At 35.3% G+C, this 15,482-nt stretch overlaps 1 protein-coding gene across 2 annotated transcripts in view; it reads right to left on the reverse strand.

The window, feature by feature from the left end:
* The window catches only part of CARNMT1 (carnosine N-methyltransferase 1), a 22,748-nt gene continuing 7,266 nt past the window's right edge, over nt 1–15,482 (reverse strand). The window contains exons 4-8 of one of the 2 annotated variants that reach the window (XM_065655671.1): nt 10,708–10,848; nt 5,875–6,053; nt 4,133–4,246; nt 3,119–3,222; nt 1–2,847 (exon numbers count right to left, since the gene is read on the reverse strand). In XM_065655671.1, coding sequence (XP_065511743.1) covers nt 2,746–2,847; nt 3,119–3,222; nt 4,133–4,246; nt 5,875–6,053; nt 10,708–10,848 — 640 coding nt within the window. In that variant the 3' untranslated portion in view covers nt 1–2,745. The remainder of the gene's footprint in view (nt 2,848–3,118; nt 3,223–4,132; nt 4,247–5,874; nt 6,054–10,707; nt 10,849–15,482) is intronic. The other variant, XR_010607796.1, reaches the window with a different exon arrangement.

The raw sequence follows: 15,482 nt of genomic DNA on the forward strand, positions 1-15,482 counted from the left end.
AAACTTTAATAGCCAAGAAAAACCAAGTCTGTTACAGACACTGAAAACGGGGGGAAGCTCACGCAGACACAACGCTTCCCATTCTTTCCTTCACAACTGATTTTAGACCATACTATATATAAATAAAAATATAGGACACTTTACATTTGTCAAATTTGCTCCATGTAAAGAAGTATCACACCGAAGATTATGCAGCATTTTATTTCACACCTGATACCATGTATGGTTTAATAGCAACCTCAATGAAATGGTCTTGGCTTCAGCCGACAAACACCTTAAGCATTTTTTTCCTCCGCGTATACAATTCAAAAGAGGAATATGATCACATTCAATAATACACAATTATCCCCATGCATAAAGATACAAGTGATGAATTTTAAGAATTTATAAATAGTATTGCAGGTAAAACACTACTCATAAAGTCCATTCACAAAACTATTCTGCTTCCATCTTTTAATGCAAGTGTTATAATTTTAAAAGGAAAACACTGGGGCAAAAATCAGCATTTTCTAGATTAGAAATATAAGCACATCACTATACACCTGACATAATAAAAACACTTCCTAAAAATAGCACAAAAAATGGCACTTGTGACTATGTGAGATGGCCAAGAACAAAACCGGCAGAACAGAGGATATTAACATTCAACCCAAAAGCAAGAGTTCAATTGCCTATTTATGAAGAATGAGAACATCACATTTCAAGTGCAACTACAGACTGCGTAGGAGGCAGAAACTGGGCAATATTATAGACCTATAAGCTACTCAGCAACAGCATAATCCAGTCACCTAATCTCATTTTATTTCAAGGGCTTTGAAAATAAAATACTAATCATGTTCTATCTACGGGGAAAAAAAAAATCAGAATGAAAGCAAAGAATCACTAAGTCCCTCAAAAAATAAATAGTACAATAAAGAAATTAAAGCAACTTTTATTTTTAGGTGTGCAAGGGTTTTTATCATTTATCTACTTGTTGCAATGGCGGTGTTGCAAACGCATTTTTCTTGGAGCAGGGCAGAATTTTGACAGTTCATTTATGGAGCTAAATCTTGGTGGTGCACTTCTAGGAAGAAGACACAGTACAAGCAAGACTACTTTAAGCAAAGCTCTAATTGAAAACTTCTATAGTCAAGAAGCCTTTATTCTCAACAAGGATTCTGAGCAGAAAGGGGTACAGTACTGAACATACCCAGGCATGCGCTTTCTTATGCAGTGTTGAAACTATAAAAAAAATTTGTGTTTTCCCTCCTTGCAGACTTTCAATTTCGCAACAAAGGCACAAATTTCTCATGTTTAATGGGAAAAATCTGAAAGCCAGTAACAGATCTATTAAAGAGTTGTGATTAGGACATCACCATTAAAAGGGATTAGAAATAATGGGAAACAAACAAGCTACTGTCCAGTGCCATTATGATCAAATATGAAAACCTCCTTGATTCCTTATCATGACACTTTTATATTTTGAGGAAATTTTTGAAAATGGTACTTAAGGTAACCAATATATTAAGAAAACAAAATGGCTCACATGATACCTCCTCGCAACACAGTTATTAATTTCTGTTTTCTCATTTACATCACTTCTGAGTGACAGAAGATTCAGACTCTTGTATAATATCACGATCTGTAAATTATCATCTAAGACACATCTGCTGAGGAAAAAAAAAGTATTAGGATAAGGAACCAAGAAGTCACTAAGTCACAGTGGTAAAGTGCCTGAAGTTACAAAGAAACTGTCTACCAACTGGCCTGCACATGCTGACTCAGGTAGAGATGATTAGGTTACAGAACACAGTATTTACAGGTAACTTTTTTTTTCCCCCCTTTGAGAAACAGATTTTTCTGTTGTACTACCTACAAATGGTGCTGGTAACTCAGCTATGTTACCAACTTCAAAAAAAGGAAAGAGCTCAAGCTATAACATGACTTCCTGTTAATCATGCTTAACAAAAAAATACTGCTTCACTGTTTTGGCTTAAGCAGTTAAGTAGGTGACTCAAAAATCAATATATTTTAAGACAGCACCTAACGTATTTCAGTTTCAACACTAAGAGATTAATCAAAATTGGTGTTATCCCTCAACTGATGTTAACATACCGCTTCTCTGTGACATGCTGCTTTTCCTTCGCTCAGTACTCTGCTTTCACATAGTGTTTCAAATTGCCTACAGGTTCTGTATTTTGATTAAATTGTTAAGAGTGGTACAAAGATTAGAATTTGTATAACCATCTACTTTTTTCAGCCCAGTGCTACAACAGTTCTGATGGCTATTGTATCTATCAAGAATTATTTTACCGCTTTCCAAACATTTCAGACTTCATAACTTAAGCATATATTTAGAAATACTTCTCTAAATGTCACACAGCTAGTACAGTAAGCACCTCTATGCATTCCTAACATCAGTTAATAAAGAAAATAATTATAAATCTATGAAAAATGACTCAGCATATGTGGAGAATCGGCCTGGTTATGGCAAACATTACATTTTATTCTCAAGAAAACACTTTTGCTTTTATTTTTAATGCATTCTAAACACAAAGACAGTGTATGTCAGTATTTCCTCCTTTTTCATGAGTATATTACAAATGTGTATGGCATAGTACATGTCTGGATAGCAAGAGACATTAAGAAAATAGACACTATCTAAATCCTATTAAGAAGGCACCACTGATTTGAGGTTGTGTCCAGACATCCCCCAGTCCACTCTATTATCTTTTTTTTTTTCTGATTAATGTATTCAGATCACTTTTATTCTGGTTTTCTCACCACAAACAACACGCATTCATAGTAGTATTTCATCATGGAGAGCTCATTCACAGTGTAAGTTGTCAGTACAGATTCTTTCTCCACCTGAAAAAATGCAGTTTTCAAAACACCTTCTCTACAAGAACTATACTATTAACAAAGAACTTGCTACGTATTTACTATATTTCAAGGCCCATCTATATATACTTTTAAAAAAATGAGCACAGCAAATAATGTGCAACACTTAAAAACCTTTATCCTAGAAGTTACTAGTATATGTCATTATGACGAGCTATATTTAACATAAAGACTTATTCAAAGGAGTTTGTCTGGTTGATACCAGCACTACTCACTGCAAACTACAGCATCTTCTTACCTCTATATGGAATCCATATTGCAGTATAACATTTTTTATATCCTCATAGCTTAATTCTATAGAAAGTTCATTTCCCAAGTTTTCAAAGTGATACAGGAGAGGACCTAGAGTACAAAGATAAAATGGAAATGGCTATTAAAAAGATGAAAATGTTTTAAAAATCAACAGCACATACTGAAAATGCAATGAATGCTCATATCCAGAGTCATTCAAATATAGACAGAAGAACATATTTCTGTCACTCAAATATGATTTTTATAACCATTTCAGAAACAATGCTAAATAAGAACATATTAATTCAGCTGCTCACTCAAAAATGAAGTCTCATTTCCCACCAGATTGTTTTCTGTATCCTAAAATTTCTTCAGCCTAGCATCACTGCTGTCTCCAAAGAGCAGGAGGCAGAACATGCTGTGGGGTACTTGGGAGTTCTGCCCACATTCTGGGACTGGCCAGGACCGGTGTAACGACTGACTGACCAGTGATTGACCAGTTTCTACAATACAAAATGTTTTATCTCCTCAGTTTTGTCTGCCATTTCTTTACCATGGGAGGCTTAATTTAAATCTCTTTTCTTTTGAGCCAAGGCATCCATAGATCTGATTCCCAAAGCTTCTGCTTAGAAGCATAGCACAAATCAGACAGAGTAAGGAAAAAAATGTAAGGATGTATTTACATGCAGAATAAGTCAAGTTATTTGGAAAAGCAGCAAAAAAGAATACAAGACACTACATTTGTGAAATAACAAATGTTTGATTCATGAATGCAAGACCTGCCACAGGCAAGATTTACTTCTCTATTTAAATATCACATGGTGTTGATTTGATTCTAACTAGCAAACATCTGGACATATTCTGAATACATCTGAGATAATTTCCAAGCCCTAGATGTTTCTACCTCCACAGAGTTTTCAGCACAGACATTAATTCCCAGAACTCCTTTCAAGTACTAGATTCCTGTTATGTGATCAAATATAAGTCAGGGCTAGCAGGAAGAGAGGTTGGTCACACTTGCCTACATTTATCCATATTCCTCCAGGCTTTAGGATTTTCCATATAGTATCAATATAATCAATAACGTTATGTGCTGTGTCTATGAAAAAGCAAGTTGCTATGCAGTCCCAGGTATCTGCATAAAAAAAGCAAATTATACAAGATATTAGTTTCAATGTTTCTACCCCTGTAAAAGTTCATCATTTAAGCCCTGTTTTGATGAAACACTTAACATTAACTTGAACTAACAACAGCTGAAGGCTCTTCATTCAATTTACGAGTAAATAAAATATTTCAGTTTATGTTAACAACAGTTAAATTTGGGTTCCTGTGACCTAGACATATGTGTGTGTGTGTGTATACACATACGAACTTTAAAATATTAAACACACTTATTATTTACACAGTTAATAAAACTTTTCATACACATGAGATTGGTATAATATACTGTAAAATGTAAACATTATAAAACATTTTATATAAATGAAGGCCCAAGTGTGCTATTACTCACCTGACCTACGAACATCATTACAACTGTTAAAAATACAACTGCAAAAACACCCAGTAATTCGGGGCCTCTCTAGTTAATATCTAGAACAATACAAGTCTGTACACTAAAGTGTACTTTCACAAATCATATAGCTTTACCACATTTTATTCACTATCTGAATATTTCTCCAACTGTTTTTTACTAGTTTAAATTAACAAGCAGAATCTTTCTAAGTCTACCATTGAGAGCATGATTCTTCCTGTTTCTCTGTAAACATATATCCTTGAAATTGCAAATATTTTAAGTTCTGTAAACAAAAAAAATAGAAGTGCCAATTTATGCTAGTATAAGATGTTCTCATGTAAGACAGAACCTTCAGAAAATTAAGCAACTGTAAGGAAGACTCCTACAAGAAAATATCTGCAAGTCTAGCTGCAAGTAAAGGGCAGATCAATAGCTATGTAATCCTAGTGAAAAATAGCTATTTGTCCACTAGGGACTGAAAGGCAGAAGATAGATGTCTGAGATGATAACCCAATACTGTGTAAGGAAAACACAGTGACTTCTAAATCGGCATATATTAGAATATTACATTACATAAAAAGAACTGGGCAAGTATGATGGTTGCTCAAATCCTGAATCTGTAATTGGCAGAGTAAGCAATAAATAAGAGAGTCTTCTGCAGTTTAATTCAGCATTAGGCTAGTCATAAAACATTATTTCATAGCTGCAATGAGGACAGCACAATTAACCTGGTATCCCAAAGAAGTGGTTAGTTCTACCAATAGAAGTCTCAATCTTTCATAATTATCGTCCCCATCATGTGCTTCTGAAATATTTACTATCAACAAAATATATATGTTTCATTTATAATTTACTACTACTGAAAGTTTGCTTTGTTTTTACAACAGAAAATGAGTCAACAAAAAAAAATAGTATTTCTATTTTTTACACTAGAGAAGTTACTTGTTACATTTTCTTTGTAACATCACTTCTATAAATCGAGCAAACCTTTCTATAATACTACTATGCTGTCTTATTCTGAAAGAGACTACTTTGGCAAAGATTTGTTAAGCAAGGAGGTGTTCATATTTTTTTATAACTAAGAGGAAAAGAAAATGTGATTTGAAATAAGAAAATCTTGTAACAACTAGTACTTTTTGCTTAATGCTTGCAGATGACAGTTCCCTTCTATTTGTACTCATTAACTGTCCTGTAACAAATACTCTGAAAATACAGTTACATGGATAACCTAGAAGTTTGCATTTACTCACTGAACTCGGAATAAATTTCTTGAAAATCCCCTGCTGTCATAGAGAAGTTTGAACCAGAAGGAAGACTGTGAGGGTCAACATCGGGGAAATAAATTGGACGTATCTGATCAGCAGATCTTCTGTTATTGCTAAACTGATGAATCCAGGGATAAAGCTTACATGAGTTAATTTCAGAGCATCTGCAAAATACAGAAATCAGCACAATTCAGTTTCAACTAAACACTTATCTATTATCTAGAAATGCAGGAATCAAAGACTTGCACCAACATCCACTGTAATGTTGATAAAGTTCTTGCAAAAGCTATACATTTTCTAAAGCACTTTTGTATAGCTCATAACACTTCAGACTGTCCATCGATTTATGAAGCAATCAAGAAAACCAATTTTACTCTGACACACAAATCATCACTACAAAAGTAACTGCCTTTTTTAATTTTAAGATTTTATTCTCCCACTTTTTACCATTTTCCTAGACTTATTTCTCCACTGAAAAGAAAATGCACAAGATTGTTTTGGAAGATTAATGAAATTTGTGACATCGCACATTCAGTAAGGCTAAGCCTTTCTGGATCATATTTTTTTCTATTTAAAAAACTGAGTAAGATTAGTTCCATGAATTTTATTGGAAACATTTGTTCTCATTCTAGACTTCTGTATCTTTTCTGAACCATAATCATAGGGGTTTTGAAGCACAGCAGAACAAAAGCATTTTTCAGATGCCAACTGAAAGGGTGCTTTTAGATTTCAAAAAACAAATAAAATCCATTTTGTAAAGCATAGTATTTTTGCACTAGATGTCATTTTAAGTTAGTAACATCTGGAGTGTTGCAATTATGCTGTGTAAACATATCTGTAAAATAAAATTTGTAGGTTGATACGACTAACTAAGTCAACTCATTTTAAAGAGTGAGAAAAATACCATTAACATCTAAAAAGCAGTGTTTCCCACAGTCCTGTAAAATAAGTTCGTAATTAAAAAATGAAGCCACTTTCTTTCAGAGACAACAGAGGACACATCTGTCCCATAAAACACATATCAAACAAACGGCAAGCAATCTACCAGTTTATAGGAAATACAATCCTTTGACTAGGGGATAGAAAACAACTGTGGTAAAGTCTTTGAAATAACATTTTTTACCTTCTTCATGTCATAATTTCATTTTGTCAGTAAAAAAATAACACAAAACCCCCTGTACTTGAGCAGCAGCATACTGCACTCATCGACTGTCTCTATATATAATGAATAAACAAATGTAAATCAGATATATGCAGTCAGTCTGAGGGAAAAAAAAAAAGCAGGGAAAAAGCCTTCATAACATAGGCATAATTTCTTCAAGAAAGGCATTTCTATTTTGACTCAAAAACCCAACACTCCTCCCCCCACAAATCACAACAAAAACACACCAAAAACCCCCATGTTGGCAAATAAAAGTTGTGTGTTAACCATTCTAGCATTCTCCATATGCTTCCAGTTGATTTGTATTATCCTCAGAATATTTTTTTTAACAATGAAAACTTTCCTAAAAGTAAGGTAAAGAAAATAAGCGATCTGGGCAGATTAGAAAGGATTTTTTTTCTGGGCTATACTATAGGGGAACACATACCTCCTTGTACTTTTTTCTTCCCCCAGCGCAAAGTATATTCATGTGGACCTTCAAAAAATTCCAAAAGGAATTCCCAACTTAACATAAAAGACCAATCCCTGTTCATATTCAAGCTTGAAAACCTCGCCTTCCAGCTTCAGTAATTTGTACTAAGTCCTTCTAACATCTTTAACTGTGATGCACTTTTTTCCATAGGGGCAGGGCATTTACTGTTCAATATTGAGTTAAAAAACACGGTTCTGGAAAAGATGGGTAGGTAAAATCTTACTTCTGGCAACTGATTTAAAGATAAAATGCTTAACTGCTTTAATCCTAATGCATTCATGGACATGCAATAAATACAATTAAGCAGCTTTCTCTAAGTGTCAAGATTTACCTAGACTACATTATATTCAAAAAGTAAAGATAAGCCAATTATTAGTATGAACCCTACTGGTATTAAAACTTTTTTGAACTAACCCTACTCTGACTTGGGTACAAAGTGATTTTCTATTATTTCAGCTGAGCTTTCTCAAGTAAGCGGGACTACTGCTAGTGAAGGGCTATGGGACTGAGGCTACTGACCCTGTGCTCTGAATCTCCAGCTGCACGAAACAGCAAGTCAACAATCAGCTGCTCCTGTCTCCTCCACACAGACACCAGTATAGCGTTGTTTCCCCTGCTGCGAGGTGTCAAAGGAAGTAACGTGTCCTGTGCCTCTAGACTGCCTGAAAACTTTGGTATGCTTTCCAGAAGCTGGAAAACAGATTACGCTCTTCAGATTTTGCTCTTCCAAAACATCTAAGAAATTACATGTGTCTGTACATCACCAGTGATCAGCTCTGCCATTATAACCAGAAGTCATCTAAACACTAGAAAAATACACGAGCAATTAGAACTTTATCCATACACGAAAAGGCACAATTTCCCATACAAGGACTGCAGCAGCCCTGCAGCTATTGTAGCTTAACTACTCCAGGGTCAATTTGTTTTCAAATTAGAGCTTCCGCAATGGAATAATGCACTATAATTAATTTCAAATACTTACAGTGACCATAGTTATGTCTTGACACACTCTCTACACACCATGTTATGCAACTTTATCCACAGTAACAGAAGTTCCATTTAAGAGAATTAAGGTTTTTCACACGCGTAAAAACCAGCAGATACCACTTTGTATACAGAAGACTTAAGTCACTGTACCACATCTAGGAGCCCACTGCAGTAGTTGACTGTCTTCCTAAGTATAAGACTTTGTCTTCCTAAATATAAACCAAGCTCAGAGAAAGAAGGTAGATCCAAACTGTAAACATGTTAACAAAATCCTCAGGCTTTTAGCAACTGAAAACACAAGTTAAGTATATTAAGACTGTAGTTATAAACTAATTTGCAAAATCTTTCTTTCTTACAACTGTTCTGTAACCAGTATCTTCAGCTCATATTGATCATTGCTATTTTTCTCCAGTTCCAAGAAGGCGAACATCCATTTCAGAAGGCTAACTGGGAACAGCGACTTAAGACTAAAATGAAAGATCCCAGAAGTCCCTAAAACCTTAATAGACATCACAAGCCCACAGTAAGATCTGGCAGCAAGGACTGGTGAGACTTCAACTGAACCCGCTGAAACTCAGAGTCAGGTTAGCAGTATTCTCTTCCATGCTAGCAAGGAGACTTGCAACTGACAACCTGCCCAGCAAAGCTGAAGATTACAGCAGCTGAGCAACACTCAATTTTGCTGTTTGAAACCTGATACTATTAGCAAGTCTAAATGACATACACCTCTTCACTAAATACCTTACATAAATAATAAACATATGAGCATTACAGGCTAAGAATGATTACTATTGTAAGTTAAGCATGGATCTTCAGGACAATTCCACATGTAGGCCCAGGACTCATTATTTAAGGAAGACAAAACCGATGTCTTCAGAGGTAACTAGGAGTGAAGTTAACTTTCAGATTTGAACCACTAAGACAGCTGATCAGTGGTCCCAAAGAGGGATATGAATACTTTTCTGCTGCTTTAAATAATTTCAGAAGTTCCAAAGAGCCTAACAGCCAGGAGGGCTGTATAGCTAAAGACAAGAAGAATGTAACCTTTCAGTAGCTGCAAGGCATTAGATCAGTTCAACTGTAGTATACACTTTCACCACCAGATGAGTCACTCAAGAATAATATAAAAGAAAGAACAAAAACCTGTAGCAAATATCTGTTTCCATCGCACTGACCACTACTGTTTTAAGCAGACATGCAGCAGCTATAATAAAAAGTGTTTTCTCCTTGTTTCTGAAGAGTAAGCTATTAATATAACGGATTTATCATCATCACAGACCTTTGTGGACAATCAGTCTACAAATGTCACAATAATATAGAATATAAGCCAATAGTTTAGGTGTTTTCGGCAAAGGTGTCTAATTCAGATTGAAGAATGAGTTAACTGGCAAATTCTGTCTCTCTGAACTTGGTAGCAGCTCCTCCCCAAAACAGAACACCCCCCAGACCTCTTTCATATTTGCCCACCCATAGTCCTCTCTCCCTTTTTCTTAAAAGAACAGCTACAGCAGATGCCTTCTTTCCCCTCTAACAAGTTTGTCATGAAAACAGTAATTTTCCAATGCAAGTGACAGAATACCAAATACAGAAATGTCACTCTAAATTAAACCCATAAAGTGAAATTTACTACATTCAAATTTAGTACCGCAGCATAATTGTAGAACATTAACTATATCATTTTCGCTGTTACTCAGTGACAGGACTTGCCTAAGAAGTGGATGAGTGTGCTTTAGTGATTGCTTTTCATGGCAAAACAGTGCCTAAAATTTTAGTACGGAATGTAACACTTTAACAGGTTTCCTGTGTTATTAATCACCACCACCAAGTACCATGCACATACTAACTAGTTCACATTTGACACCAGTGATAAGTATGCATTTTACAGAAACAGATGTGAAATCAATCATAAAACCTACTCAACATTATGCAGAAGATCTGTAGCACAATCTCGGGATTTTAAGTCTCATAACAAAAGCCATGTTACCTGATATAATTTTAATGAGTCACAATACAATGCCTTCCTCCCCCATTTATCCCACTGTCTTTTTTTCTTTTTCATTCAAACGTTCTCAGAAGTGGTTATGTGTGTCCTATGTTAGGACTTGCAAATCTATTGAGTTTTATTTATTCAAGGTTCTCTCATTTATAATTTTGCCTCCCTAGGTTTCAGTCAGTAAGTAAAACATAAGCTATGTACCTGTTGAGTACAAAGTTAGAAGAAAAGAGCATAAAGAGGCTCCATTCATTTCCTTGGCAAGCATAACCGAGCATAGCTATTTCCCACGCCAATCTACCTAGCCCAGCACCAGGTACCAGGATATTAACTTTGGAGATATCCCTGCAACAGAACAAAAATAATAGTTAAGTCTTTATCTGATACCTCTTAACAAAACTTACAGAGGGCTAGTTAAACATTTTTCCCCATATACTTAGATATTTTAATATATTTCCTGTATGACTTTAAATGCAAACCAAGTGAGTTCTCAGATTTGTTAACTGTACAGTCAAAACAATCACAGAAAGTTACTCAAAAGAACATATACAGCCCTCCTTCAGAATACAGATCATAATTACAAAACATTTTTTTCTGCAAACTTTCTCAGTTATCAAGCTAGAAATCTCTTAAGTGAATAGAAGAAAGAACACTATCATATATCACCATTTATTTTTCTATGAGGTGCACTGATAGCTAGCAAATATTCTAGAAATCTTCTTGGTTACATTACATGAAAAACAAACAAGTATTTTGACATCAGAAACACAAAGCAAAGCAAACTTCCATAAGCTGATGAGCAATTTGGACTGTAAAGGCCTTAAAGTAGTTACCTTCTCAGCAATTATGGGATTTACACACGCCGTTCACCGATTTCACTCAAGCACATTAAGTGACATAAGATTTCCTATATCAAAATATATTGCATGCCTCTAACCCTTCACTTCCTGCACCTAGGTATCAAGTTGAAGACAACCAGAAGACATCCAGTAGTGTGTGTTTACTGAGATACCTAGAAAAATCTCTGCCATCTCCAACTTCAGCAACTAATAAGTAGAACTAAGAATCTCAAAATTTTCTCCTCTTTCAGGCGGAAAAGGTAATATATACATATTCTAACCATCAGCCTTCCCTCACAATGCAATCAAACCTTTACTCAGAGAGCAAAAACTGCTCCGACACCAAACTGAAAGACACATCATCTAAAAAGAAATAATTTTTTCCATTTCCAGTCATGAACAGGACTTCATAATTTCATATACCAACAAGCCTAGTGTGAACACTCAGACCACCCTCCCTTTTGCATGTCACCTTCAAAGACAAAACATACATGTATCAAGTTATATGCAACTGAACAAAGGAAGCCACAAGCAGCACTTCCAAACATAAAATGAAATAAAGCAAAATGCCAAGCCTTTGACTACATAAAAATTCAGGATGCGAGAAAGGGTTCAAAAGAGCATGCCGCATAAGCATGAAGGTGAGTGAGGGAGTTACGTAAATTCTGAGAAGTAGTACATTTCTGAAGACATTACCCCAAACAAAGCATTATTCTTTTCTAAAGGCCACACAAACTAACAAAGCAGTTTTAACAGTGACTTTTGGTTTGTGGTTTAATCATCTGACTAATGAAGCCTCCCAGATGGAAAACTAAAGTTGTTCTCATCTCTGATTTTCATTTCCATTCCATTATACTTTCAGATTCGTTTTCTGATTAACAAGCAGGAAATCAAGACTTCACTAATACTTAAGAGCACTTCTGTGAAGCAACAGTTTTCCCTACCTCTCTTCTACAAGGAAATCCAGAAGAAAGTTAGCCAGGAAGCCCTACTGAAAAAATAAACATTAATTAAGGGGAAAACTACTAGATCAAGATGAAATTTTTGAAAACAGGGACTCAGAAGAACAAGGAAGAAAATCCACTTTCTAAGGGAAGCTAGAAAAAAAACACAATCTTACAGTTTTTTCTAGTTGTAGTGCTACACTGTTATCCCAAATGTATTCCTAACTTTATTTATTTCTTTTCTTTATATATGACTTTATTTATGATATATTTAGATTAGCTCTGCACGGATTTTTGCAGCTCTATGTGGATGCTTCTACAATGAGCGTGTTGAAAAGCCCTATGCCACTTCCAAGTGGCATTGATTAGAAAAGACACTTCTCTTAAAACAACCTAATAACTATGCAGGCGTAATTGCATTTTGAAATCTGCACCTTTATTCATCCTAAAACAAGACAAAGCCTCTAACAGGCAAGTGAGTTGATTTTAAATTGCTTGTAAATACAAAGCTTTTGTATTTCTGAACTGATTTTCCCAGTTCCCACTCTTAGAAAACAGTTGATTTTAACTGAACTTCCCTTTGCACCTTTAGTAAGGGATTAAAGTCTGTTTGGAAACTTGTTAGCAATTTAATTTCTATCTACACTCTTCATATCAGTTGCTAGGGTCTGGTGCTGGCCACCAACTTCATTTCTGCATACAGAGCACAGCTAATAGAACACAATATAATCAAATCTGAGGCCATTAACACTGATACCAGCCTTCCAAACTGGTTCAAGAGCTATAATCAGAGAAATTAGGTAAGTGGCAAACTTACTGCATAACAAGTACTGAATGTTGATAGTGTTGGACTATCAAAAGCAATGCTCAAACACCTTTAGCTTTTCAAGACTTAAAAGGAATTGTTAGTGAAAAATGAAGAATTTCAAAAAAATGAAGGTATAAAACCAGTGATAGTGGGAACACTCCAATGGCCTGTATTACACTAACATTTGAATCATTAGAACAGCTAAAAACCAGCACAGAAACTGGCTGAAGTCATAAGATAATTTAGAAGGCTAGAAAGACCTGCTTTTCTTCAGTGGATACGTATCTGCAGCAATAGCAAAGACAACTAAAAAAATCACAAACTGGGATAACTGATAACCACCCATGGTTATCCACGGTGAAAACTACCCCCAAACTAGCCAGCAGCAGGAGGATTTCTATGACACAGATATAGCATAGGTTAGGAACACAAATGGGTATCCAACAAATACCCATTACGTACCTGTGGGGTAACAGGGAATAAACACTGGCCCATTAACCTGACAGGTGCGGGGAGAGGAGGCTGGCCAAAGACCAAGAGAACAGGCTGCGTGGTTCTGTTTGTCTCAACTACTGAAACTGCAGCAGCCTTGCAGTGGAGAAATATCAGAAACAACTAAAATCTGCCATGCCACTGTTGCGCTGCATTTTGCAGTGTGATATATTTAGAAGTTTAATGCCATTAATGAAGATTTCAACTTGGTGTCCTTTTTTTTAAGGGAAAAATTACACGACAAAAATAGAGGCTTCTTATTTTACGACTAATGTGCTTTCACAAAAAAAATGATGGTGCTGAAGGGGTAAACTGAAGTTCAGTAAAAGAAAAATCAGTGTCTGTGACTAAACACAAACCTCATTTTCATAAACTAAATCAACACTGCAACCCTGCGTTAGCTAAGACTGATAAGTGCTAATATATAGCACATATGCAGAAATCAGCAGAAACAGCATAGAATCACACTGCGAGACTTCTTCTTTCCTGGTGTCTTATATCTGTAACATCTGTAAATTTAGATAGTGAACAGATCTAAAAATATTTTTCATTATTTACTCTAATCACGTTCGCAGATTTTTTTTTTAACTATTTTTCAAATAAAATAATGAAGATAGCTAAAAAGATCATTTGAAGACCAACTATTCTCCAATCTTAGCAGCTGATGTTTCTATACTTCCATGTAAAGACTTGCAAAGCCTTCAGTGGACTGCAATAACACTGAAGATATAGTTTGTTCTTAAATCCAATGTTTATAGCAAAGTTTAGGCAAAGCAGAATTTTTGATGAGTTTAAAAACCCCATAAGGGCAGATGTATATTCTATAAGGTAAACACCAGAAATTTTACCATCACTAGAAATGTGGCTGAGCACACGCAGGAAGTATAGCCAAGCTCAGCCTTACGACTAATAAGCTATGTTTTTCAAATAAAATGGAAACTAAGCACTGGTGACTGGGGCTGTCTTACTAGCAACTTGGAAAATGCAATGAATTGCTGGACTGTATGATAGATTTAAATTTCAAGTTATAGGTGGCTCCAGAGGCCAAGTTAATGAATAAAGGAAAACTTTTGAGAAAATACCTTAGGTTTACTTTCTCAGCTGTGGAATTATAATTAACTAAAAGGTTAATAATTTCTTTGCTTCCTTTTGGACAAGTTGATGATCTTTACATCCTTTCCCATAAGGAGGAACAGTTACAGTAGAAGTGAAAGAAAATAAAGAAAACAATATATCAGTATGCTTATTTAGATTTTCAACTTAATGTTTCCCCATAAAAATGCTTTAATGAACACATTCTGTCAGGAAATAAAAATGTATCTATGTTTTACTATTTTCTCCTAGAGAAAGCAGTGATCACGTTTCATTCAGATCCAAGAAATGCAAGAAATTCAAATGGCATCATCAAAAGGCAGACAACTTTATAGAGACCCTGTGAGGCCAAACAAATAATAAACGAATAATAAAGGAAATCTATCAGTTCTTCAAGAAGACGTTGTCTCATGGAACTTCACTTGAAACTGGTTTGTTGATACTGTTAACAGAGTCTGTGTTAAGGTGCTAAGCAGAAAGAAGCAATTATCTCTGAAGAGGAATGGGAGGCAGAAACAGCTTTTGCCATTTTATTTTATTTTTAGATGGCAGTCTTCTCAGAAGACTGGGCTGAAAAACAAGATAACTAGCACCTTCTCACAAGACTGTTCTTATTCACCCTTGCTTGTATCTCTTCTGCATGACAGAAAAGCAAGCATATAGAGCACTTCATCACTTACTTTCCCTTTCTCTGCATACCAGCTGAACCAATACAGGTCAATCTTGCAAAGAGCAGCAAAGCAACATGAGCATGCATGGAGCGAGACATACACAATAGATTCAGAAATTTAAACTCCTTTTTCA

The sequence above is a fragment of the Caloenas nicobarica genome, chromosome Z (genome assembly GCF_036013445.1).
Source record: "Caloenas nicobarica isolate bCalNic1 chromosome Z, bCalNic1.hap1, whole genome shotgun sequence".
Taxonomy (NCBI): domain Eukaryota; kingdom Metazoa; phylum Chordata; class Aves; order Columbiformes; family Columbidae; genus Caloenas; species Caloenas nicobarica.